The sequence below is a fragment of the Drosophila bipectinata genome, chromosome 3L (genome assembly GCF_030179905.1).
Source record: "Drosophila bipectinata strain 14024-0381.07 chromosome 3L, DbipHiC1v2, whole genome shotgun sequence".
Classification (NCBI taxonomy): domain Eukaryota; kingdom Metazoa; phylum Arthropoda; class Insecta; order Diptera; family Drosophilidae; genus Drosophila; species Drosophila bipectinata.
The window spans coordinates 5,013,629-5,038,629 of record NC_091738.1 but is presented as its reverse complement, the minus strand read 5'-3'; the positions used below and the strand labels follow the sequence as shown (position 1 = coordinate 5,038,629).

The 25,001-nt window shown below is 41.9% G+C and overlaps 4 protein-coding genes across 5 annotated transcripts; 2 read left to right on the top strand and 2 right to left on the bottom strand.

The window, feature by feature from the left end:
* Positions 1-308: 308 nt before the first annotated feature.
* On the top strand, positions 309-6,862 carry Zip71B (Zinc/iron regulated transporter-related protein 71B). 2 transcript variants are annotated; one of them, XM_070279480.1, is made up of 5 exons: positions 1,633-1,960; positions 2,016-2,113; positions 2,534-2,822; positions 5,124-5,420; positions 5,472-6,862. In XM_070279480.1, exons 3-5 carry the CDS (start codon positions 2,549-2,551, stop codon positions 6,470-6,472), a joined length of 1,572 nt encoding a protein of 523 aa, XP_070135581.1. In that variant the 5' UTR covers positions 1,633-1,960; positions 2,016-2,113; positions 2,534-2,548; the 3' UTR covers positions 6,473-6,862. The 2 variants fall into 2 exon arrangements, with proteins under 2 accessions (XP_017100581.2, XP_070135581.1); XM_017245092.3 differs by lacking the exons at positions 1,633-1,960; positions 2,016-2,113 and adding an exon at positions 309-646.
* On the bottom strand, positions 6,776-8,287 carry mRpL39 (mitochondrial ribosomal protein L39). Its single transcript, XM_017245093.3, has 5 exons — positions 8,136-8,287; positions 7,647-7,971; positions 7,485-7,585; positions 6,979-7,421; positions 6,776-6,913 (listed from the first exon to the last, which is right to left on the bottom strand). The coding sequence occupies exons 1-5, from the start codon at positions 8,206-8,208 to the stop codon at positions 6,854-6,856; spliced, it is 1,002 nt and encodes a 333-aa protein (XP_017100582.2). The 5' UTR covers positions 8,209-8,287; the 3' UTR covers positions 6,776-6,853.
* Positions 8,288-8,338: 51 nt separating this feature from the next.
* On the top strand, positions 8,339-9,482 carry Prosbeta2 (Proteasome beta2 subunit). Its single transcript, XM_017245004.3, has 3 exons — positions 8,339-8,499; positions 8,571-8,750; positions 8,806-9,482. The coding sequence occupies exons 1-3, from the start codon at positions 8,438-8,440 to the stop codon at positions 9,380-9,382; spliced, it is 819 nt and encodes a 272-aa protein (XP_017100493.2). The 5' UTR covers positions 8,339-8,437; the 3' UTR covers positions 9,383-9,482.
* Positions 9,106-24,790, bottom strand: Reck (Reversion-inducing-cysteine-rich protein with kazal motifs). Its single transcript, XM_017245003.3, has 8 exons — positions 24,588-24,790; positions 22,060-22,631; positions 17,115-17,170; positions 12,854-12,968; positions 12,590-12,795; positions 12,387-12,528; positions 10,771-12,330; positions 9,106-10,705 (listed from the first exon to the last, which is right to left on the bottom strand). The coding sequence occupies exons 2-8, from the start codon at positions 22,382-22,384 to the stop codon at positions 9,900-9,902; spliced, it is 3,210 nt and encodes a 1,069-aa protein (XP_017100492.2). The 5' UTR covers positions 22,385-22,631; positions 24,588-24,790; the 3' UTR covers positions 9,106-9,899.
* Positions 24,791-25,001: the final 211 nt, after the last annotated feature.

Genomic DNA, 25,001 nt, shown 5'->3' with positions numbered 1-25,001 from the left:
ATATATATTTTATATTATACCACATTTTGATCCTAAAATCTTCAAATAGTCTTGAAATATTAAAGAAATCTTTCATCATATATTTCTTTACCATATATTAATCAAAAATTATGAGCTTGAATCCTTGACCCCAAGATCTTGAATTCAAACTGCCCACTTAAACGACCGTTATTCGTCAAAGCTACGGGAGAGCTTTTTTTGAAAAGCTTACAACTCGATGATAGTTAAGTTTTCAGCGAGTGCGCAGTGATGGCTTCCCGGGAGAGAAAGAGAGAGAGTTCATATATAAAGCGGTGTGTGGGCGAAACTGTCATTTCAATAGACCGTTGAACGGGTCGGCACGGTACGGATAACTGGATAACGGATAATACAGATTTTCGTGAAAAAAAAAACTCGAGTTCGGAAAATACCGCGAAAATCCCCGGGCTATGTCGAGGGCCGAGTAGAGTGCGCTTCCGATTATTATTTAGTTAACTACCTCTTTAGTGTTCAGTTTCACATTAGGATGGCCCGTAACCAGGTGCTACTCATCAGCCTCCTATGCCTCGGCACGATTTTGAGCCCTGTGCAGAGTTCCACGGAATATAATCGCTACCTGGCACAGATATTCCAAAAATATGGCAACGGCGGGACAATCAACTTTGAGGTAATAACCAATAAACCATCGAACTAGCCTTGTAAACACACACAGAAGAGTAATTCGAGCGCAGGTAAACACAGGTAAACAATGTAGGGGAGCTGGTCGCTGGACAAAGCTCTTGCGGTTAATGTTATGGCAAAAAATTAGTGAGTTAGTGACTTTTTTTTTATTTTGGGGGCACCAACAAAAACAATGAGTTTGAGCCATGGAGGTCTATATGTATATATGTACATCAATTAGAGTTGATCAAATATTTAAGTATTGTGAAAGTGAAATATATTTTAGTGGATTCTGTTCTAGCCATGTTGAGAAACAACAAACAAACAAACAAAACACTTTCAACAGTTTTAATCGCGTCACTCTTTAAAAGTCTGTAATCTTTATAAGCGCAGAATGACTTTATGGCACGGAGGGGGTGGTGTTGGGGGCCGGCACTCGTCTCGTTTAAAACTCATGTTATGTAGAAGCGTTGACTTTATTACGGGCATTATCATAAATTTAATCAAAATCCAGACACACACAAACCACACAAAGTCCGAGACTTGAGCATCCACACGGATCCGGCCTTAGATTATGATAGCACGCCTTTCTCCATATCGGGGATTAGGAGATTAGGCCCGATAAGATGTATTCCCCTAATGAGGAAGATGCTCGCTCGGACGGATGATGATGATGAAAAATATCCCCCATCCATCGACCTAACCAACATCGCCATCTATAACTTTCGCAACGCGATCGTTATGCTTATGGACTCCAAAGTTATGGTCAGACGACGGGCCAGGTCCCCAGACCCAATTGACATTACTCATGCGTATAGACTACGCAATACGCTGTGTCCATTTAAATGCCAGGTTACTAAAATGTTTCCACTTTTCACGCACTCGGCATACTAACAGGGGGCCATGCCGCCCAACCACCACCACCCCCGTCCTCATATCATCTATTATCATTCTAATATTCCCATTCCCATTACATAGTATACTTGGCACACAAACAATTCTTCACTGAATGAAAGTAAAATTGCGATTCGGCGAGCTTCGTCAGATCCATATTAAATAGTTTCTTTATGTCTTGAGGCGCGTGTTTGTTTAATGTTTGTTGATATGCAAATCGAGCTGTCCTGATCTTGGCCAAGGAATTCCTTCAAATCACTTGACACACGCCCCGATGTCTCGATTCCCGGCGACAGGTAGCTGTCAGGGGCAATTAGATGCCTAGAAAGCCCGTCGTCCCTCCCTACCCTATAGTTTGTAGAATGAAAAAAATGCGGCAGGCATCAAGAGATCAACAATAACAATCAACAACCAGATGAATTCAGATGTAAATATAATTGCCTGGCACGTTGACAAGTAAATCAAGTAATTATCTTTGATAGATCCAAGCCAAAACATCCGAGAAACTGACAAATTAGCACAATATATACCCCAAAGTGCGATTTGTGGGCGGGAAAAAGTCTCAAGTTCTCATAGTAAGGTAGGTTGTTGATTGAATGGGAGGGATTTCTGGGGGTACCCTTAATCAAAACAGCTGTCAGTTGTTTTCAAGTCTATATTATGGTTCTTGAGGATTATCGTTTTTGAGATATTATTAAATAATAAGTTTCAAGGTTAAAAATATAAAAACAATCATATCCCATTTTATTTTCAATTTTCTATAACTGAATAACGTAATTTTCTAATATTTCTTTTTAAATATTACATTTAATCCTTTAAGTATAGAAATAATTGATTGTCTCGCCCAATAATTATCTGAAAAATATTTTTATTCAATTTTGAAGATAAGAAGTATTTACTACTGATACCATCGAACTAAGAAACTATAAGGAAGTCTTTACTTAAAAATAGATTAGTTGAATTTTTAAAGTATATATATAATCATATGATTCATTTTCAGGGTCTCGAGCATTTAATGTACAGCCTCAATCTGGGACAGATCCAATTCGATCCATCGCACACGATAGAAGAACATCGACCCCAAGGATATACCCAAGAGATCGCAAACAGCATTAATGCCACCAAGTACTTTGAGGAAAATGGTCGTACAAATGCCACTGAGGATGAAGCTCCAGAGGTGCAAATATCCACACCTGACAGTCATCTCTCAAAGTCAGATGCGGGGCCAGAGATCCCGGAATTCCTGGAAATACACGATCCCAAACACAGGCATCCAAGGGAAAGCCACGGTGAGTGATCCAGTAGTTTCTCTACCCTGCTGGTAATCCAGTTTTATCTTTATTTTGCACTCAACCCGTCTACAGGTGTTATCCGCTTTATTTACGAACCATCAAAACTGTCGTATTTTGCTCAAGAGATAAGAGTTGGTCAAGACAATAAAACCATAAACGGTAGACTAGATTTTCTTCCAGTTAGCCAGGTTCTTATGTAAATACATACATCAATTAAGACCGCGGTGAAATACGCATCAGAATGAAAGTATAAATAGATAAAGCCGGGCCTCGACTCGATTCTTTCCAACAATTGGCCGATTTCCAAGTGCAAGGCGACGGCGGTCTATCATCAATTCAATTATGCCATCCCATCCTCCCATCTCATTTGGTTGATAGGAAGTTCCGTCTGTTGTCGCCGGCCTTGTCGAATAAATTATCAGATATGTACTATATACCCTTCTCTATATATGCATTATCCGATTTGCATATATGTATTTCTTTCTCTCCTTTTGGGCCGTCGTAAATTCAATCGTAAATCAGCAGGTTGGCAAGATCATTGCCAGTATGTGACGAAAACAGGGCGATAACACGATAAACGAACTGGCTATAATCTGGCTATACGGAAATCCAAAACAAAACAATTGGAAAACATTCAGATACGAATTCAGAACGGGAACGAGAAGCAAATAGTCCTCAATTGTTGTTTGCTGGGAATTGCAGTTAATTGAAGTGCAAACACAATCATTACACCTTATCCCATATAAAGTTATCACCATACAGTCGTCAAAGTTTATGACAGGTTCGCAGTTGCGAATTGGATAACAATGGGAAAACATCACCGAGACCTAGAAGATGATATAGAGGATATATACATGACTTCTATGGAATAATAAAGAAAGCTTTCAAAATAAACAAGGTCCCTGAGAAACTGAGAAAATTCCATGTCTTCTAAACAATGTCTTGGGGAATCTGTTTACAAAAATTATATAAATTTTCTAGAATTAAAAAATAATGAAAAAAATCGTTAAAGGTATTCCGCTCAAGAATCGGATGGATATGGCCAAGATATAGCCATCGCAAGGTCCACTTTTTCACGTATCTTGATTTTGGCCATTTTTAAAGGGGGTCCATCAGAAAAATTTGGAAAAATGGGATCCGAAATTTTGTTTCAGGGTTTTGATGCAGATTTGAAGAGAATCGTCCTACAAATCGTTAAAGGTATTCCGCTTAAGAATCGGATGGATATTGGCCAAGATAAACCCATCGCAAGGTCCACTTTTCCACGTATCTTGATTTTGGCCATTTTTGAAGGGGGTCCATCAGAAAAATTTGGAAAAATGGGATCCGAAATTTTATTTCAGGGTTTTGATGCAGATTTGAAGAGAATCGTCCTACAAATCGTTAAAGGTATTCCGCTCAAGAATCGAATGGATATTGGCCAAGATAAGCCCATCGCAAGGTCCACTTTTTCACGTATCTTGATTTTCCCCATTTTTGAAGGGGGTCCATCAGAAAAATTTGGAAAAATGGGATCCGAAATTTTATTTCAGGGTTTTGATGCAGATTTGAAGAGAATCGTCCTACAAATCGTTAAAGGTATTCCGCTCAAGAATCGAATGGATATTGGCCAAGATAAGCCCATCGCAAGGTCCACTTTTTCACGTATCTTGATTTTCCCCATTTTTGAAGGGGGTCCATCAGAAAAATTTGGAAAAATGGGATCCGAAATTTTATTTCAGGGTTTTGATGCAGATTTGAAGAGAATCGTCCCACAAATCGTTAAAGGTATTCCGCTCAAGAATCGAATGGATATTGGCCAAGATATACCCATCGCAAGGTCCACTTTTTCACGTATCTTGATTTTCCCCATTTTTGAAGGGGGTCCATCAGAAAAATTTGGAAAAATGGGATCCGAAATTTTGTTTCAATGTTTTGATGCAGATTTAAAGAGAATCGTCCTACAAATCGTTAAAGGTATTCCGCTTCAGAATCCGATGGATATTGGACAAGATATAGCCATCGCAAGGTCCACTTTTTCAGATATCTTGATTTTCCCCATTTTTGAAGGGGGTCCATCAGAAAAATTTGGAAAAATTGGATCCGAAATTTTGTTTCAGGATTTTTATGCAGATTTGAAGAGAATCGTCCTACAAATCGTTAAAGGTATTCCGCTCTAGAATCGGATGGATATTGGCCAAGATATACCCATCGCAAGGTCCACTTGTTCAAATATCTTGATTATAGAACTATATAATATAAGAAATATTAAAGCGTAGTATATTTAAAATTTTTAAAAATAATAACAACTTGTTTTAGATCCCGTAGCCGCCTGCTTGTCACCGAAATCGATTTTGTCCTTGCTCGTGGACCACAACGACTTGCACAGAAACACCGCCTTCCGGAAGCTCATCAGCAAAGATGGTGTCGTCTCAGTGGACAACATCCACAACTCGGAGGAGGAGTACAACCAATTCATCAACTCCGTACGGATTACACCCCGGGCTTTCATGAAACTATGCCCAGCGCTACTGGCACAGATCGATAATGGTGTCTGCAAGCAGCCAGCCCCGCGATCGGAACATCTTCTGGAGAAGAATCAGAAGATATGGAATGGTAGGTTTATGAAGCTTAGAAATGTATGGCTCTAATATCCCTTAATTTTAGCTTGGATCTATGCCAGTGTTACAATGCTGATCCTCTCGGCCTGCGGTTTATTGGGGATTCTTTTGGTTCCACTGATGAAGACAGCTGCCTACCAGGAGGTGCTCAAGTTCCTGGTTTCTATAGCAGTGGGCACGTTGGCCGGCGATGCCTTGATGCACTTGCTCCCACATGCGCTTTTCAAAGAGGAAAAACATGAGGAGGAGGTGACTGGGGTTAGTCCTCTGGACTCGGATCACAAGCACAGCAACGAGGCAGCCCTCTTGTGTGGTTGTGCCTTTTTGGCTGCCCTTTTTATGTACATGCTGGAGAACCTGCTACCTTTACTGAAAGGGGACAAGCCAGGCCATGGACATAGTCATGGTCATGGACATAGCCACGGTCACGGCCATAGCCATAACAACATGGAAAAGCCGGTTGCGCAAGAACTGCCCGATCTATCAGCTCCCCGGGAGCTAAATGTGATGCTCCAGGAGGCCAAGCTAGATGAAAAAGCGCCAGAACGACCGCTTACTCCTGTGGCCTTCATGGTGATCATCGGCGATGGGCTGCACAATCTCACCGATGGTCTGGCCATTGGAGCAGCTTTTGCCAGTGATCCGGTCACTGGATTCGCCACTGCTTTTGCCGTCCTCTGCCATGAGCTGCCGCACGAGCTCGGAGATTTTGCGCTGCTCCTTCAAACTGGGGTGTCCATGCGAAGAGCCATCTACATGAATATTGTCAGCTCAGTTCTGAGCTTTGTGGGCATGTCTGTGGGCCTATTCATAGCCGGAATAGGAGATGGCATGACCCAATGGATATATGCAGCCACTGCCGGGTCCTTCTTGTACATTGCCTTTGCCGATTTAGTGCCAACGATGAGCGTGGCCCACAACCCGGAAATAGCCAAGGATCCAAAGGGTATTTTTATACAAATACTTGGCATTCTCCTCGGAGGACTAATAATGTTAGCTATTGCCTTAAACGAGCACGATTTAGAAGGTCTATTTAAGAGCTTCTAAGGTATATTTAAGAATCTCAAGCAGATGTGTCGATTTCCCTTCCTGTTGTAGATAGTAGTCTAAGTCTAAGCTTCTTTGGAATCTCCAAATATCTGCCCTCATTCTTAATTGTACATAAGTGTTTGTAGTTTTCAAGAATAAGATGTCTTTCAAATGCATTCGTTAAAATCCAATAATGAAGTAATATAAAAAACCAGTTTTTAACAGATTTGTAGACTTCAGGACTTCCATTCCATAAGATATTTTAAGCAATATTTTAATAATCTAATGCCCCTGGAATTTTCAATATAAAGATTGTTTGAATTTTGTAACAAATAAGAACGCTCTTTAATGATTTACTTGTTAACGCCTATTGTTTAGTTTTAATTATTAAAGAACGATTTACGATAATTGCAGTTGTTGATGTTCCCCAAAGGGTTCATTGGGCAGACGAGCGGGATTCTAGAAGAGATACAACATAGTTAATTTTTCAATTAAATTAAATCGTAATCTTTCAGGCTGCTTACCAATTTCCTTGATCGCTCCTCCAGTATGCCAAAGGCTACATGGTTCAGCTGGATGCCAGCGGGCAGGGCTACTCCCTGAATGCGATAAAAGGCTTCGTTTTCTCCCTCATCAGCTACTTTGTGAGCTGCAGAGATGGTGCATTTGCCCAGGAAGCGTGTTGAACCCACCATTGGACCACGGGAAATGTCGATGTGATCCCCTAGTCGATACAACGTAACCCTTCCGTGGGTCTGCTGAGCAATGCTGGGCAGCTGTTCGCTCTTGTATTTGGAATCCTTGAAAATCTCCTGGGCCAAGTCTTGGTTGACGTCGAGGCGTTCTATATCGTGATCCTCAAGAGCCAATTTGACCATCTCGGCAGAAATCGTTCGCATCTCTTCTTTAGAAGGCTGCCAATTGCGCGTTTGTAGCACAATATCGTGAACAAAGCTTCCGGATTTAACTAAGAAATTAGTGTTTTATTGGTAAGAAGTTTATGAGGAACACTAGAAACTCAAAAACTTACTGTTCGGCCCTGGGAAGCTGTGCAACTGAAGGTTGGCCTGCGGCTTAAAAGCCCTATTTAGGGCAGCTCCCAGCATAAAGCTACAAGTGCGCCAAAAGGCTCTAAGCAAAAGGAAAATAAAGTTTAGCGTAAGAAAATCAAAATAATAGTCTCTATACTTACTTGTTGACCACGTGGGGTTCAGACACTTGGAAGTGGAGCAGCTGCAAGGTGCAGGATTCCTGCAGGGGTCTGTGAATGTCCCACGGTACACTGCCATCAATCAGAGCCAGAGCTGACCGCCGCTTGTGACCCTCGGACAGATGCTGGGCACAATTGAACGGCGTGGAGAGGTTGGCGTTCATCACCAGAGTCACATCCTCCGGCAAGCCCAAGTAGCGCACTTCGATCTTGTCGATACGGCCTACAGCATCTCGTTGCCGCTTTTGCTCCTGATTGAAGAGTTCATTTCTTTTGGCAATGGAGGACGAACTGGAGCTGAAGTTGGCTGTAATTGAATATATATATTATAACGATCCATTCTTGCTAGCCTTTGCTACCGCCGAACGTGCCATCTCTGAGGCTCCGCTAAACGTGAGATACACCGGCGTTATGTAAAAAATATTCCCGGAGTTTTGTCAATGAAACGGTTATCATTTTGGCTTAACCTACCCTTAGTCCTGTACTGCTGAAGTTGTCGCAGTGCACACCAGCTGGTTTTATGTAATTTTGTAGCAGCCGACATGGTAAATGAACAAAATACTTTGCAGGGATGCGTAATTGCGATGGAACTTTACCCTAGTGGTGGACCATTTCTTAGTGCCAGTGTTGCAGCCGATATTGACACCGATATATCGATATAACACCCGCTAATGACAATTACTGTGGCTACGATTTCTGTTTGTCATTCCGCTCAGCAAAAAGTAAGAAACTGTGTTCATTCAGTAAAAACAGTTGAGAAATAATAAAAAATCATGGATTTGGATATTGCCCGTGACCTGCCACGCCCTGGCTTCAACTTTGATAACTGCAAACGGTGAGAAAAGTTCTGCGGACACGGAAATCTGCAAGCGGCGTTTTCTGACTCAAGTTTTTCTTTGCTTTCAGAAATGCGACTCTTTTGAAGGGGGGCTTCAAGCCGCCAACCACAACCAAGACCGGAACCACTATTGTGGGCATTATTTTCAAGGATGGTGTCATTCTGGGTGCCGATACAAGGGCCACCGAAGGCCCCATTGTCTCAGACAAAAACTGCGCCAAGATCCACTACCTGGCCAAGAACATATAGTATGTAAACAGGGTATATTCTGGAGTTTTGCAATTTTATACATTTTTGTTTTAGTTGCTGTGGTGCTGGAACCGCTGCCGATACTGAGATGACCACTGATCTCATCTCGTCGCAGCTGGAGCTCCATCGCCTGGGAACAGAGCGTGAGGTGCGCGTGGGGGCTGCCAATGTGATGCTGAAGCAAATGCTATTCCGCTACCAAGGCCACATTAGCGCCGCCTTGGTGCTGGGAGGCGTGGACAAGACCGGACCCCACATCTACTCCATTCACCCGCACGGCAGCGCGGACAAGCTACCGTATGCCACCATGGGTTCCGGCTCCCTGGCCGCCATGTCTGTTTTTGAGAGCCGCTGGCGTCCCGATATGTCTGAGGAGGAGGGCAAGCTGCTGGTGCGCGATGCCATTGCCTCTGGAGTGTTCAACGACTTGGGCTCTGGCTCCAACATCGATCTGTGCGTGATCCGCAAGGGCAGCGTGCAATATCTGCGCAACTACGAGCTGGCCAACAAGAAGGGCGAACGCCAGTTGGATTACCGCTTCAAGAAGGGCGCCACAGCCGTTCTCCACACATCTGTTAGGGATTTGATCGTCAAGGAGAGCGTTACAGCCGTGCCCATGGAGACATCTTAGGGGAAAACCTTTCCTATTTTCGTAAATTTATAATAAAAGAGTTGTGCTCTAAGGACATACATATGTGGAGTGGTAAAATAAACGAAGCATTGCTTCAAAATGTGTAAGTGTTTTTATTTAAGTTTGATATTTTTATTAGACTAGCGGTAATCCTAGATGGACGCTGCTTTGGTTTTCAACGAGCATAAACCAGGGACTTTATACTTAACAACAATTAATATATAATATGAACTTTTTCAACAAACTAAAATGTTTGAAGAGGGAGACTGTACGTAATAAGTGTTCTTTTCCAAGTGACTATAAGGAGAATAAACTTAACAGTCCCCGGCGAAAGTAAGCTAGAAACTAAAAATAGGACACTTAAGGCTAAACAATTAATTTAGCTAATATCACATGGTATAGAGGGGTCAATTCCTAACAGCTGAAGGCACTTTCCATCTCCTTACACTAACTGATTGATTGGCACCAAGAATTCACTTGATTGAGTCTGATTATACACGCTCCTCCTTAAACTAACCTACTGGTCTACGATTAATCTAAAAGCTAACAAAAGTAATGGGAGCACCCATATGGCCGGAGGACCATAGGAAGCTGCTCCATTTGGTGTAGGTTCTAGCAGATGGGACACTGTCAGGCTGGACAGAGCCAGATTAGTGGTTATCCTGGGTGATTGGGCGTTTATCAGGGCCGATATCTTCTCGGCTTCACGGGCGCAGGCGTCCAGTTGAATGCGCGTTGGTCTTCTGATGCTGCTGGATGGCACAAGGGCGGCAAAGATACCCACTTCCATGGTAAGGAATCCGGTCAGCTGGCATTCGCTCACTTGGACCAGTCCGTCCAGCTCCTGGAGAACGCCATGGAGGGTCAGAAGGTTGCTGCTTTGGGCCCGTAATGCGTACATGGCACGATCGAACTGCTTCCTGGAGTACATTATTCGAAACGCCCCACCAGCGCATAGTGGGCAACAGGCACCTGGTGGAACGATTAAGCGACAGTGCTTGGACACGGGATCCGGGCACTGAACAGTGCGACATCGCCTGCCCATATCGCTGGCCAGTAATCCGACCTCCCGACACCTGCCCACATAGTCCACCAGCACGTATTCGGCCCTGGCAGCATAGCTGCTCTTGTAGGTGACTCCGTTGATGCCACAGACGGGCGAAGGCGATCCAGGAGCGTGACTCGACTGGCAGGCTGACCAGTAGGCGACCTGGTCTTCGGGATTGGCTCGCAACAGGGCACAGGCATCCGGATAAGTACGTCCTTGGGTGTCACACACCTCGCCCTGATGGAAAGATGAGCAATTCGCTGCTGTGGCGTTGACTGTTGAGAAAAAATAAATGTTTTTATAAACTTCATTTATAAACTTTAAATCTCCTCAAGCTTACCGCACTCATACTGCTTGCAAGGTCGTTGCATGCTGGCCAGGCACACCTTCCTCCTATCCAGGCAATGGGTTCCCTGCGGACAGCTATGCGCACTCCCCGCCGAGCATGCATTCCGGGCATTGCAGGCGCCATAAACAAAGTCCCCTTCCGGTAGGTGGCACTTGGCTACACAGGCCGAGGGATAGGTGTTTCCATTGGATCCGCAGACCGGCACATAATGCGCCGGGCAGTTGCAGGGCAGGCTTGTATAGCCGGAGTCTGTGAATCCAGGAAGTCGGCACTGTTGTTTGGTGCATGTGATCTCACCGGCGAAGCAGCTACACAGATTGCACTCCAGGTGGAACGAGGAGCCGTGTCGGAAGCTTCTTCCGCCAGGAAGCGTACAGTGGGCGTGACTATAGCTCGGCAAGGGTTGGCACTGCTCCAGCTGGTTTTGAAGTCCACAGGAGCAGACAATGTGCTCCACCATTGGTAGCTGTCCAATTTCCATTTTTTTGTGCAGATTACTCTTTCCCAGGCGCACATACGAACCGAATGGGACATAAAGCTTGGAGTCCTGCCCCAGATTGCAGCCGGGAATGCAGGAGTAGCCCTTTGCTCCGCCGCGCTGGAGGATGCAGACTTCACTGCCGTTGCAGGGCTTCTTGGTGCAGGGTGATGTGATTTCTTTGGACTCCTCAGGTGGGACACTACCAGGCTTCAGATAGGTCTCAAGAGAAATGCATGGCAGTGGCGCATCCTCGTCCTTTTCCTTCAACCGTGAGCATATATCCTTGGGGCGCTGAAACTGGCGGGTCCAATCCAAGCACTCCTCCAGCAGCTCATGACAGTCTTCGCTGCAGATTCCATTGAAGAGTCCCTCCCGCGTGCAGGGCTTCAGTTGAAGGGCACAGACTAGAGCCTGCCATTTTTCGGGAGCACACCGGCTAGTGTTCTTGATAAAGAGCTCCTGCCCCAATACCCTGACGGTTCCGCGCTGCTGCAACAGTCGCAGATCTTCCCTAGCAGCGGCATCGTGTTCCGGGGTGCAGCTCCGGAAGAGCTCCGTGGGCCGGTTATTGAAGCTGGTGCAGAAACTGAGTCCCTGGCAGCCCAGTTCACAGGGTGCGTCCACGCTTTCGATGCACCTTCGCAGCTCCCTCTCGCCCGGCTGTTCCAGGCAGTCGTTTTCGAAGTTCGTCTGGGCCTCCCACCAGTTGCTGGTGTAGAACTGATTACACAGCCTCCGGCACTTGTGGCTGCCGGCCTGGTCGCAGCACTGGCGCTTAGCAGCATCCATTCCGAGGTGGGCAGAATCACCCAGGGATCCCGCTCGGCCAGTTAAACGTCGCTGTGATGACAATTCTACGGATGACATTCCTCCCGGCACATATAGTTTCCCCGTTACCGTCAGAAAACACTGCCAGAACCGGAAATGCGGCAGAGGGTTGCCACATCCCGCCGCCTCGAGCTTGGAGAAGATGACCTCGCTTCGTTCCAGGCGTGTGGAGTCCTGCTGGAGCAATTTTTGGCAGGTATCGCGACAGTGCTCCTTGTTACTAAACTGGCAACAAGGTAGGTCTATAATAAGAAATTGGAATTAAGGTTTAAATGTTGTATTAAGGACACAATCTTACATTGCTCCGCATTGGCCAGAGGTGTCATGTCTGTGTGGTTGTGTATGCATTGTATTACATCCAGATTGCGATCTCCACATGTTCCCCTGATATCCACATGGTCCTGGTTATCATGGGAGGGTTCAAATACCGAACGGCAGGCCTAATAAATAAATTGGAAATATTAGATTAAAGTATTATATTGGATGTATTGGGAGTACTACCTCTAGACACTCCGATGTGCGGGCTTGTCCGCAACACTGATCTGCCGCCTCCTGACGCTCCAGACAATCGTACAGCATCTGCTCGTCGCTGCGCCGGCAGCTGTGCACTGGTGAGCGATTGGAGGAGGCGCAGGCATTCCGGCAATGGGCCAAAACACCATACTGGCAGCATCGTCTCCCCGACCAGTCCGCTCCACGGGTGACCGCTGTGAATGGTAAAGCATTACATTGAATCCGATGTCCGCCCAATCCCTGGCCACTTACCATCGAATGTGTGGTTGACACAGGTCCAGAACTCGACTTGGTGCAGTTGGCAATACTTTCGCAGCTCCTCGCGTCCATCGCCGCCAGCGGCAGTCTCATACTCCACCAGAGATAACTGGAAAACAATATGCATGAATTGCTTTAGACAACGAGTTATTAAACGCAATCAAAGTTAATCAACAACTAAGCGATTAAAACAGCGGCTGACCCGCAACCTGTTGGAGACCCCAACTGCAGAAAACAATACAAAAAATGGTATAGCACTTTACTGGTTCTGTTGAGAACAAAAAAAAAAGAGTATTCATAACATGCAGGTTGCACTTTAATCCTGCATTTTTTTGTTCTTTTTTTTTTGGCGTATTATGTTACATTTCAGGTTGCTGTTGTGTTCCTGACACCGCCATAAATAACATTTGTCGCACCATCTCCCCACCATTCAAGCCTCTATCGATAAAGAACAGGGCCCAGGAAACTTCAATAACAAATTTCCAGGCTCATTCCGGGTCTGAGAGTCGCGGCGGGTATCTGCCACAGTAATCTGAGTAAGGCGATGTCTATTCAAGATATTTAGCTTGTCCATGGAACTTGTCTGGATCTTGAGCGTGGTGGCCTTCTCATAAATACAAATTAACATACGCAGGAGCGTAGTGGGCTTGGCGCTCGGAGGGATTTTTGTCAATTTTGAAAAATCACCGCAGTAGGCCATGACATTAAAAGTGAGGTTAGGAGCCCTATATAAAGGCCTGTCACCCGTTCAAAGTTCCTCATTCGTCGGCTGGCGTTCCGACAACTAGCCAGCCTTCGACCTTTTTATTTTATTTTTCTTTTTTTCTTTTAAGTTTTTTTCAAAAAAAAAAAAAAAGTTTATCATATTTTGTTTTATTATTTTTATTGAACCATCGCTATGCAACTGCGTAGCACACTCCGAGGGCTGATTTTCTAATTATCTTCTTCTTCTTCTTTTATTTTATTTATTTAACTAATCTGACGACCCATATCCCTTGATATGAAGTATTCTTATTTTCTGATATATTTTAAAATTTGAAATTTTTTCGATACAACCTGAAATTATTTAAAACTCCTGGCCTCTAATACGTGAATGCAACTGGGCTGCCTCTTGAGTTTTTATATATATATTTTTTTTTTTATTTAACTAGACTGACTTTCCATATACCCTCCAAAGCTGGTGCCTTAGCTTGACATGAAGTATTCTTATTTTCTGATATATTTTACAACATTTTATTTTTTATTCTTCTAATCTGAATTTATTTAAAACTATTGGCATCTAATACGTGAATGCAACTGTGCTGCCTTTTGGGTTCTTAAATTTTTTCTTTTTATTTAACGAAAATGTCGACCAATATATGTTGTTGACAACGGGTTGTTCTCCGTCTGAAGCTGATTATGCCACATCTACAAAAAAATTAAATATACAATATTTTATTTTTAATTTTCATTATTATTATTTTTATTTAACCATCGTTCTGCAACTGCGTAGCACACTCTGAAAGAGAGGTTTCTATATATTTTTTTTGGTTTTCAATTATTTTTGTATTTATTAATTAAACTGAAGGCCCATATCCCTAGAGTAGCACCAAGTCGGCGTCATTCTTATTTGTTGATATATTTTTAAAATTTTATTTTTTATTCTTCTTTCTAACGAAAGCTCGTTGCCTCTGATACGTGAATGCAACTGCTGCCTCTTTTTCTTATTTTTTTTATTTTATTTTATTTTTTATTTAACTAAACTGACGACCCATATACCCTCCGGAAATGTAGAGCTTTTTATCGTCAATCTTATTTTCTGATATATTTTTAAAATTTTTATTATTTTTTTTATTTAACCATCGTTTTGCAACTGCGTAGCACACTCTGAAAGAGATGTTTCTATATATTTTTTTTGGTTTTTAATTATTTTTTATTTATTAATTAAACTGAAGGCCCATATCCCTAGAGCAGCACCAAGTCGGCGTCATTCTTATTTGTTGATATATTTTTAAAATTTTATTTTTATTCTTTTATCTAACCTGAAAACTTTTTGCCTCTGATACGTGAATGCAACTGCTGCCTCTTGTTCTTATTTTTTTATTTTATTTTATTTTTTATTTAACTAAACTGACGACCCATATACCCTCCCGATATGTAGAGCTTTTTATCGTCAATCTTGTTTTCTGTTATATTTTTAAAATTTTTAATATTATTTTTATTTAACCATCGTTTTGCAACTGCGTAGCACACTCTGAAAGAGATGTTTCTATATATATTTTTTTTTTGGTTTTTAATTATTTTTTATTTATTAATTAAACTGAAGACCCATATCTCTACAGGATTAGCAAATCTCCATCTTCATTCTTATTTGTTGATATGTATTTAAAATTTTATTTTTACTCTTCTATCTAACCTGAAAACTCTTTGTCTTTGTTGAATTAAAATCGGCTGCATCTTGTGTTCTTATTTTTTTTATTTTGTTTTCTTTTTTATGTATTATCATTTTTTATTTTTTTTAATAAATTTTATATTCTTCAGTTTATGAATCCTTGTATTCCCTAATTCTCTGATTTTACACTCCCAATGGATTTCAAAGCTTCCTGAAGACATGTGACGGTGACTCTTACACGAACATGTTTTTTTTATTTGATTTACTTTTTCCTTAAATTGTATTTTCTGGCGGAAGAACCTGCCCACCTTGGCATAAAATCCCATCAAGATGCAACTATCAGCCCTCGAAACCACTAAAGAGTATTTTGTCAATAATAAAATGCGCGTAAATTTTTACTTATCTCGGGAAGATCATTCTCCCCGTCTCTGGTTTCGACTTTTCACACAATTTGTGAGCCGCAGGGTATCCGATATCAGACACCCACTGAAGAAAATCTCCAGATCTACAATCTTTCGCACGAGAGAAAAGCAATTCCCAAGTGGATTCGGGGGATACGCCCATTCGGAATTGAGAATGGGTAAATGGTAATGGGAACCGAAGCGAACCGGTTGGAATTATCCTGTTAGTCAGTTTCAATTTGGCCAAAAGATTTAATGCCTTCATTTGCATTTCTAAATGAAAAAATTGGCAAAGCCCCCAGACCAGTGCAACTAATTGCTTTCAAGGGGGGCTCGTGGTATCGTGGCGGCTATTGGGGGGCTAAAAATTGTTATGATTACAAAGTTAAATGATGTCAGTGATTTGATTGCTGGCATAGCCTCTAACTAAATCGATCCTAGGAGCGCAAAACCACCGCCAAACCGGCACACATAGTAGTAGTGCCACTCGCTGGCAAAGACAACAAATTGATTTTCAGTTGAGGCCCCAGCTCTAGCTCCAGCTCCGGGTTTTATGAATGACTTTTGAGTGGGAAACTGGTTGGTCTGGGCCTTTGGTCTTGGGCTCATTGAGCAGCAATTACCTGTTTGCCAGTTTATGCTAATTAACAATGCAATTTGTGTGGATTTTGCACTGCTCGAGCAGCTCAACCCGAATTCTCTCCTTTTCGGTACAAGGCTCTGTGCCAGCGGATGTGGATATTTCTCGAATCGAAGTTCTATCGAAATCGAACGACCATTAAAACCTGTCATAATAATTTTCAATGGCTTTTCACCCTGTCACAGTGCGACGGATCAACGTTTATTGAATTCTAAATTTATATTACTTAGTATGCACCTCTCGCACCATTCATAAAGGAGAGGTAGGCCTGAAGATGCATGGGCATACAAAAAAAATACCAGGAAATGCAGTGTGTGTACCTTGATCGGTAGTTTTTCCATTTTATCTGCTTGTTCAATCTGTATCTGAAGGTGGTTTCTACTCCAAAGTGGCTTGGGGTTTAATATTTATGACAGACACATCATTTCCCTAGGATATTGTGGGCATAGGTGCCTTATAAACACTTTTGAATGTCTAACATAGTTGTGTTCTTAATAACTTTTTTCGGTTTTTGTTAAAAATTCCATTGAGGAAAAAAGGAAGTTATTTTTTCAAGGTAGGGTATCCTGAGGAAGTACCGAGTGGCTTAAAGTTTTTTTCTAGATATTATTTATGACTATTATTTTATATATGTATATTCAGAGGAGTACTCTGATAATAATTCCATTCTTAAACCCTTTTCCATAACTTACTCCATTGTCTTGGGCGTTATGAATGCCGCCTGTATCGCAATCCAATGGCATCCTCACCATACCATTCATATGCATTTTTGATATATGATCAATCCCCAGGCCCCAATCCACCCCAATCCCCGTCCTGGTACTCACAGATCGACATACTTACATTTTCGCATGCTGTGCGACATGAGCCGAAGACCTGATTGCAACATGTGAAGATATCTGGAAGAGGGGAAAAAAAATGAGCATGTTACGAGTGGAAAAACAAGAAGTTAAGTAAGCAAAGTGCAGCATATCAGGGTTTAATGGCTTGGCTCACGCATTTTGACACCACTCAGTAAATTAAAATTTAAATAAATGCCACGGAAAACAGCAAGAGATCGGCCCGAGGATCGTTAAAGGAGCGGGTAGCTTGATGCCCGATTCCCGATCATGATCACGATGGCCACATGTGAGTCTGTCTGGGATTTGGATATCTGTCTTTCTTCTGCCTCTCCCTGGTTTTACTTTACTCCAAATCACAAAGTGATATTTCAAGGAGCACCACCACAGGAAAGAAGCTCTTTCACTTTTCACACTAATTAGGTGGCTGGGTATCCAGCTTATCTACGGTTTCGCCTTATGACTGATCACTTATTAAGCACTTACCCCATGTTTTTCCCCTTATTTTTAAAAATTTCCTCTTTTTGGTTTATTTTTGCGGTTCATTTGGAAGATTGCTCATTGGGTGTTGAACTTTTGTGGCAAAAAAAATATATACTTATATGAGGGGCAGGAAATTTAAGAGCAGAGATGACAGCGTGATAATTTACGATTAATGTATTGAACCAAATTTTTTTAAGATCTCCAATGGTTTAAACAATTGAATCTGTTAAAATACAGCGAAAATTTGGCAAAAGAATCAGACTATAAATTGCAGGAAATTAAAATCCTAAATGTAAACAGAAATCGAATAATACGATTGGTGATTTGGTTCTTTTATGACAGGCATTTAAATGATTTCCAGTATTTGAGCAGATATATATGTACATAGAGAAGGTCATAGAGGTATATAGTAATTCCCTCTTCTCTTTATCATTGACATCATTTTAATTGAATTGAAGATTTACAAATAGATAGCCCAGCTAATCCTAGTCTTGGAGACACTAAATGAATATAAATAAGTCTGTTCGAAGGGATACTTACGATAATCGTGACACGAATAATTAAATTATATTTCCTGACTTTTAGGGGTATCTCTGAGGAGGAACTTCCTCACATCTTTGGAATCCCCTCAGATCATGTCACAGAGAAGCCAACTCATCTCTAGCTGGAAACAGCTTCCCATGTCTGACATGTGCGACACATGTCCCCGTCCTAGTTCGCATCTCCGATCTCCGGTCTTGGGGACTCCCGGTATGGGATGGGATCCGAGACGTGTGACAGTTGGCCGGGCGTAAAGGGCGGGTTCAAAGAGTTTTGTTGAGTGCGTGAAAAATTTCAGTTCAGTTTTTGTCACTTGGAACAGGAATTGGGGGGCTACTGAACTTCACAGAAGATCAAAAGCAGTGCCCATTAATTAAGTGTGCAATTGCCAAAGCGGGGCCAAAAACAAACCAAAAACGACGGGGAGGGGCGGGATACTGCCAAAGATTTTCTCCCCCAGTTGGAAGACTATCGCCCCCGGTATTTTTGGCCTAGTCGGCCAGCCCAGTACGGACAGTTTTTGTCTTTTTTTTTTTCTGTCGGGTTGAGTGCCTAATTTTAGCGTAAATTTACTTTGAAGTCCACCGAAATAAATTTTTTGGCCGCGGCCTATGAACATTGATTTGGGGAATCAAATGGCCAAAATGGCAACTGGGAACTGCAAATGTGAAATGTGTGACAAATCGCTTGGAAAATGCCTTTTTGATTTCCCAGGCCATCTGCCCGTCCCCTGGCTGTCTTTTATTCTTATTTTGATTCTGATTCAGAATCAGATTCGCTTTTATATAGCGAGTTTTATTTTTAAAACTGTTAATGTTTTCATTTGTGCTTGCTACTCTCCGCCTAGTGTGTCGTTGAGTGCTATTTTTATTATTTTAGTTTCGGTTTTAGTTGCAAAGTTGCGCAGTCTTCACTCTCTGGCCAATGATCTAAACTGCCTGTCAACGCACCACACCGAGAAAAAATATTTTTCAAAATATTAAAACAAGATTTTAGATAGATATAGGGCGGCTTCTATAAATAATCGCTTTGAAAAGCAATTCTCTTGACTTGTGTCAAGTGTCACAACTGATTTGTCGGCATTTCGAATTCTTCGGCTTTCTTCATTCTTTGAAAGAGATAATCGAAGAAGATAAGCCATCTTATGCCGCTCATCCGACCACCCATTTGATTTACGTGAGTGCAACAAACATTATTGTTTTATGAATAGCTTTTATGGGCCGTAAGCCCAGGCCCATCTGAAGCCAACAATCAAAACCAGTTGCGATGGCCATTTGTATGCAAAGCATTTCAAACGCCACACAATCCAATTCATTTCAGATGCACAACATCGCCCCACCGGCTCCACTGGCCCCACTGAAGAATTTCCTTTTGCAAAAAGAGCGACAATCAGTTAAGCTCAAGGCGGCGACATATACGAGCGGGTCATAAAGTTTCATTGGAAATCTAACACATTTATCATACCCAACTGACACCCATCCCCCCGGCACTTGCCATAACTCACTCACTATCCCGGCTTGGAGTTAATAAAACACGCGGCGTCGGGATAGTGAAAATATATTGCCATGATCCCGAATCGGAGCGGAGATACTTTGGACTGTGGATATGTAGCAAGCCTATGCAGGCGCCATCAGACTTCACCAGCTTTGTGGCAATTTAAACTAATTTTTAACACAGTTTCAATTTAGATACAAACACGCATACGCCCAGATACAGATACAAAACAGTGGCATCATCATCCTCATCATCATCATCGTCATCAGCATCAGCACTTTCAATTAAAACATTTGATTCGCGCTCAAAAAGAAAATTATTGCTTTTGATTAAGTGACTGCATGCGGGGATGGGGACGGATGTGGATCAGTGGTGTCATTTCCGCTTTTTTCCCGTCAGATCTGGGTTTTTTTGAAGCGTGATTGCGGGAAAAATATGAAAACAGCGGGCAGCGGGAATTCTGGCTCTTTGAGCAAATTTACGCAGCTTTTTTTTTTTTGTTTACAGTTTGATGCATTCTCTGTTGAAAATATTTTAAAAATCAAAAAGAAACAAATCTCTCCAATCCTTGAGTATTTTGGTACTCCTAATATAGATACAATTTAACGACTGTACGACATAACCATGGTAGAGTGGGAAAATGTCGATGATACTGTTAAGTTCTGGGCTGAAGTTCTTAAATATCGGGATTCTGGCGGAAACTGCCGTTTTCAGGAATTGGCTTCAGTTGCTCTGCAAATGCAGTCCTGCCTTGGTCGAATGCCGACGTCGAGCGGTTATTCAGCCAAGTACATTTAATAAAAACGAAAATTCGAAATCACATGAGCGTTGAAACATTAAACGCTATACTGATTATAAGGTCCATATTTTAATTTGTATCTTAAAATTATAAATTAATTTACTTAAAATTTGAGGTACGGGCTGCGTCGACACAATATGTGCTGTTTTAACTATAATATACCACCCAGCTGCCTATCTACAATTGAAGACAAGAAATTTTATCCAACTGATGATGATGATAATATTGACGACATCTTAAATATAATATAGATCTTAATTTTTTTACATTATTGTTTTTTTGTGGTTTCTTGTAATGATATCCGTTAGAGAATTACCCATATATTTTATGTTAAGTGGAACTGAGGTCTTATTAGTGAATAACATGCAGTACGTTGCCTTATAAAAATCAGTTTTTTTCTTAACTTTTTTCCTCTGGTATTCCGCTTTTTTTAGCTTTTTTTTTTCGTTGATCCAGCTTTTTTTGCTCAGAAAAAAGTGACACCACTGATGTGGATCTGGACGTGGATGTGAATGGGGTAGCGAGTCGGAGTGCGGTTCCATTTGCATGCACATCGAATGGGAATGGGCGGAGATGGTGTTTAAATTTGCAGAGTGGCTATATCCGAAGTGACCAGCCCTAGAAATGCGGGCCAGGCTCCCCAGCCGGAGGCCAGCAAATAAAAGTGACAACGCCAAAAAGCAAACCTTCATTCATTACAAATAGCAATTAAAGTATTCGAATTCGAATAAATTTCATTTATTGGGATTACAACTCGTAAATCAACAATTTGTTAATGCTCTTTTGTTTTATGGAACATAAAGAGTCTAATTATTTTCGGAAAACTATTGGAGAAACCCCCAGCGCTGGCTATATCTCCGCCATTAGATCAGAGATCTAATTAGATTAGATCTCCGATCAGATTCTTAAGCGGAATACCTTAAACGATTTCTGGATCGATTTTCCATCAATCTGCATCAAAATCCAGCAACAAAATATTTTTCAGATTTTTTGTCAAAATTTCTGGGGAGATCCCTTCAAAATGTGGAAAAATGCATGGAAGGACAAGTTGGCCCCCCAGCGGTAGCCATATCTCGGCCAATTTCCATCCGATTCTTAAGCGGAATACCTTAAACGATTTCTGGATCGATTCTCCATCAATATGCATCAAAATCCAGCAACAAAATATTTGTCAGATTTTTTGTCAAAATTTCTGGGGAGATCCCTTCAAAATGTGAACAAATGCATGGAAGGACAAGGTGGCCCCCAGCGATAGCCATATCTTGGCCAATTTCCATCCGATTCTTAAGCGGAATACCTTAAACGATTTCTGGATCGATTCTCCATCAATCTGCATCAAAATCCAGCAACAAAATATTTTTCAGATTTTTTGTCAATTTTCTGGGGAGATCCCTTCAAAAATTTGGAAAATGCATGGAAGGACATGGTGGCCCCCCAGCGGTGGCTATTGGCCAAGAGCCAATTTCTGGATTGTTTTCTAACTATCGGAAATTTATATATTTTTTCTATTTTTTTCGAAATATTCTCAAGGCTTCTATTAAAAATTTATGCGATAAGCCACAACTTTCATCTTTCCGTCAATGGTCACTGGGTTATGATCCGTGGATCAACGCAACTTGATAAGATTACTTACCCTGTGGATCTCCGGACGATTTGACAGACCCCACCGCTGTTGTTTCCGAGCTATCGATGGCCTCACTGGTATCCGCATCCAGCCAGACATAGTCGTCCGAATCCTGGTCCGCGGATGTGGTTTTTGCCGGCCTGCGACTGTTTTTCTTAGATACTCCGGGTACATGACGATGCTGATCCGCCGAGGCATTATTTTTGTTGCTACGTTGTCGCACGTGGGGCAGATTATCATTCTTGGAGCTCTGGTTCTCCTCCAACTGGCGGACGGCATGCACCACGCCCCAGGGCAGAAGGAGCAGCAGAAACTGCCAGCCACTCAGACGCATTGTTATCGTTGGTTCTTTGGGTTTTTTTTTGCACAAGTTTGTGTATTTGTTTATTTATGTATATTTTTTATGGTGATTAAATAGTCGAGTGCATTTTGTGCACATTGATAAGTCTATCCGGGCCGCGGAAATGAGTGTGTCACAAAGTGGAAGTCAAAGTTCATCAACATGGCCAATGGCATCCGTTTGATAAGCGTCGGCTTACGCACCACTTTAAAACTATATGCAAGTTGAAATTTTTTATACACTGAAATAAATTAATGAGGAATTTTGTTAACACTATTTCCAAAGGTATATTCTCAGATTTAAGTCTATAGATTCTTTAGCTTTAGTTTCATAAAGTATTCTTTATTATTTATATGTATATTTTTTTCAGTGCCCTCACTTGGATGAAATCTGACTGCCATGCTCGTTACAAACATAGATAGTGATTGAAAAGAAACACAGACAAAAAATGAAAACCGATTAAATTTAATGCTCTTGCCTGCACAAGGGACTCTATTGATAGAGGAGTTTCAGTTTGGATCGGTTCGGCGGCTATCTGTTGAAATATAGATGGAATATAAATGTAAGACTGTTTATATTTGGGGTGGGGATGGACTACTGAGTGTGGAAGTATTCGGAACACGCCTCCGCCACTTGTCCACACGCTGTCACACAGTAATTAAGCCAATTGACCTCGCTTGGCCGTTCGTTTTGGCAAAGTGTTTCCTCACCCCACCCCCCTCCCCCCAGGGATATCTGGTGGGCCTGGCCCCCTCATCATCATGTTTTCCTTTCAGCTCAAAGCAAAGTAGCAGGAGGCAGTCGGCAGTAGGCAGGCGGCTGACGGCAGTCGGCGACAACATTTTATTAAAAGTGAAAAATATAAATAAATAATATCAAAAAAACGCCAGTGGTGACACAAACGGAGGGAGGCCCACTAATGATGAGACTCGCTTCGGTTTGGCTTGTTTTGGGGGGCTGGGTACTTCAAGAGCCTTTCTTTTACCTTCACTCTCTACTTTTCGCCAAGTGTCCTTGCAGTCTACACTCCAAAAAAAGGGTATTATTTGACCGAAAAAAATAAAATCTACAAATTCAAAGTAAATATAAGGTAAAGCCCCCATTTTTTGTTGAGTGTATTACGGTGCCAGTGTCAAAGCGAATAGAAAAGCGGGCTGGCGACCGAGAAAAGGGATAAAAGGGGTTGAAGAGGAGGCGGGAAAGTAAGTGGCGGGCGTGGGCGTGTGGGTGGTGCCGGGCTATCAGCGTTGAGTTGAGCGGTGACTGTGCTTTGATGTCTTTCTAATTGCATATTTTACAGCGCTAGGGAGTCGCTCAAACACACACCCATCCACCCACACACATACATACAACCATTCGCATCCTGTGCTGCAGCTATCCTGCAAAAGGATAGCACTTTTAGCGTGAGTGGAAAGTAGAGCTATTTGCTGTGATGTGGATGCCCCCTCCAACGCCCTCCCTCCCAAAGACGCTGGCATATCCAAAGTGGACCAGGACCTGGTTGGTTTGTCAACTCCAGCATCAACGTCAACGTCAGACGAACCCGAACACAAAGGACTACGACAAAAGCGGCATGTTCAAAAACTAGACAAATATTAACTCATATGCAGCTTGAGGTTGGGCGGAGATGCCTTTGTCTTCTCGCAACTACAGTCTGGATTGCGTAAATCAAACAACTACGTAAAACGATGTAATAAGACTAATTAGAATGAGTTGCAAAAAGCTACTTCGATTTTCCAATCTAATCAGTGATTTAAAACTTAAGAGAGGGCTAAGCAAAACAAACAATTTGATTAGGCAACTATTTAAAAATACTTTATTTTTGTAGAATTTTTATTTTGAATTCTAAACTTTGAAACCAAAAGCCCTGCGCAACGTTTCTTTTCCTGATGAGATTTTTAAAATTCTATATCCTATTTAAATATTGTCCAAGGAGGCCCCACTGTAATCTGTGATTGTGGCTCCAACTGAGCTTTGATTGCAATGAGAAAACACAGGGACACAGGAAATGGCGCCACTTTGCAAAAAGGATGCAAAGGAGCCGTCAAAGCAAACGGAAATGGAGCCACAAACACGCACCAGCCTACAAAAAAAAACAACAACAAAAAAAAAAAAAAAAAGGCTTCATTGATTTCAAATGCATCTCATGAATTCATTTTTCGTTTGATTTGTTTACCGAATTTACGGATATATATACCTAATATTCCAGTTTGGTTTCGGTTTTTTGGTTAAGTTTTATTTAAGTAATATAATATTTATTAAATATTTTGATTTCTGTTTTTGATTTGAGTTATATATTTTGCACAACATATATCACTTTCACATTTAAACTCGGTTTGATTTGGCGCTACATTTTTTCTCATTCGTATCCGTATCCGCGTCCACGTCCTCGTCCGTTCGCGTTCTTCGAGATACAGATACAGGTGCTATCTTTTGATGTGCTGCTTTGCTCCAATCACAATCCACCATCCACGTTCCACATTTGGCGGGCCAATCAAATTTAAAAACTCCACACAACGGGTTTTAGGAACAAAATTTTAAAAGAAACTCATGTCACGGTTCTTGTAAACAGTTTTATTATAAAAATTTATTATATTTTATAATAAAGAAT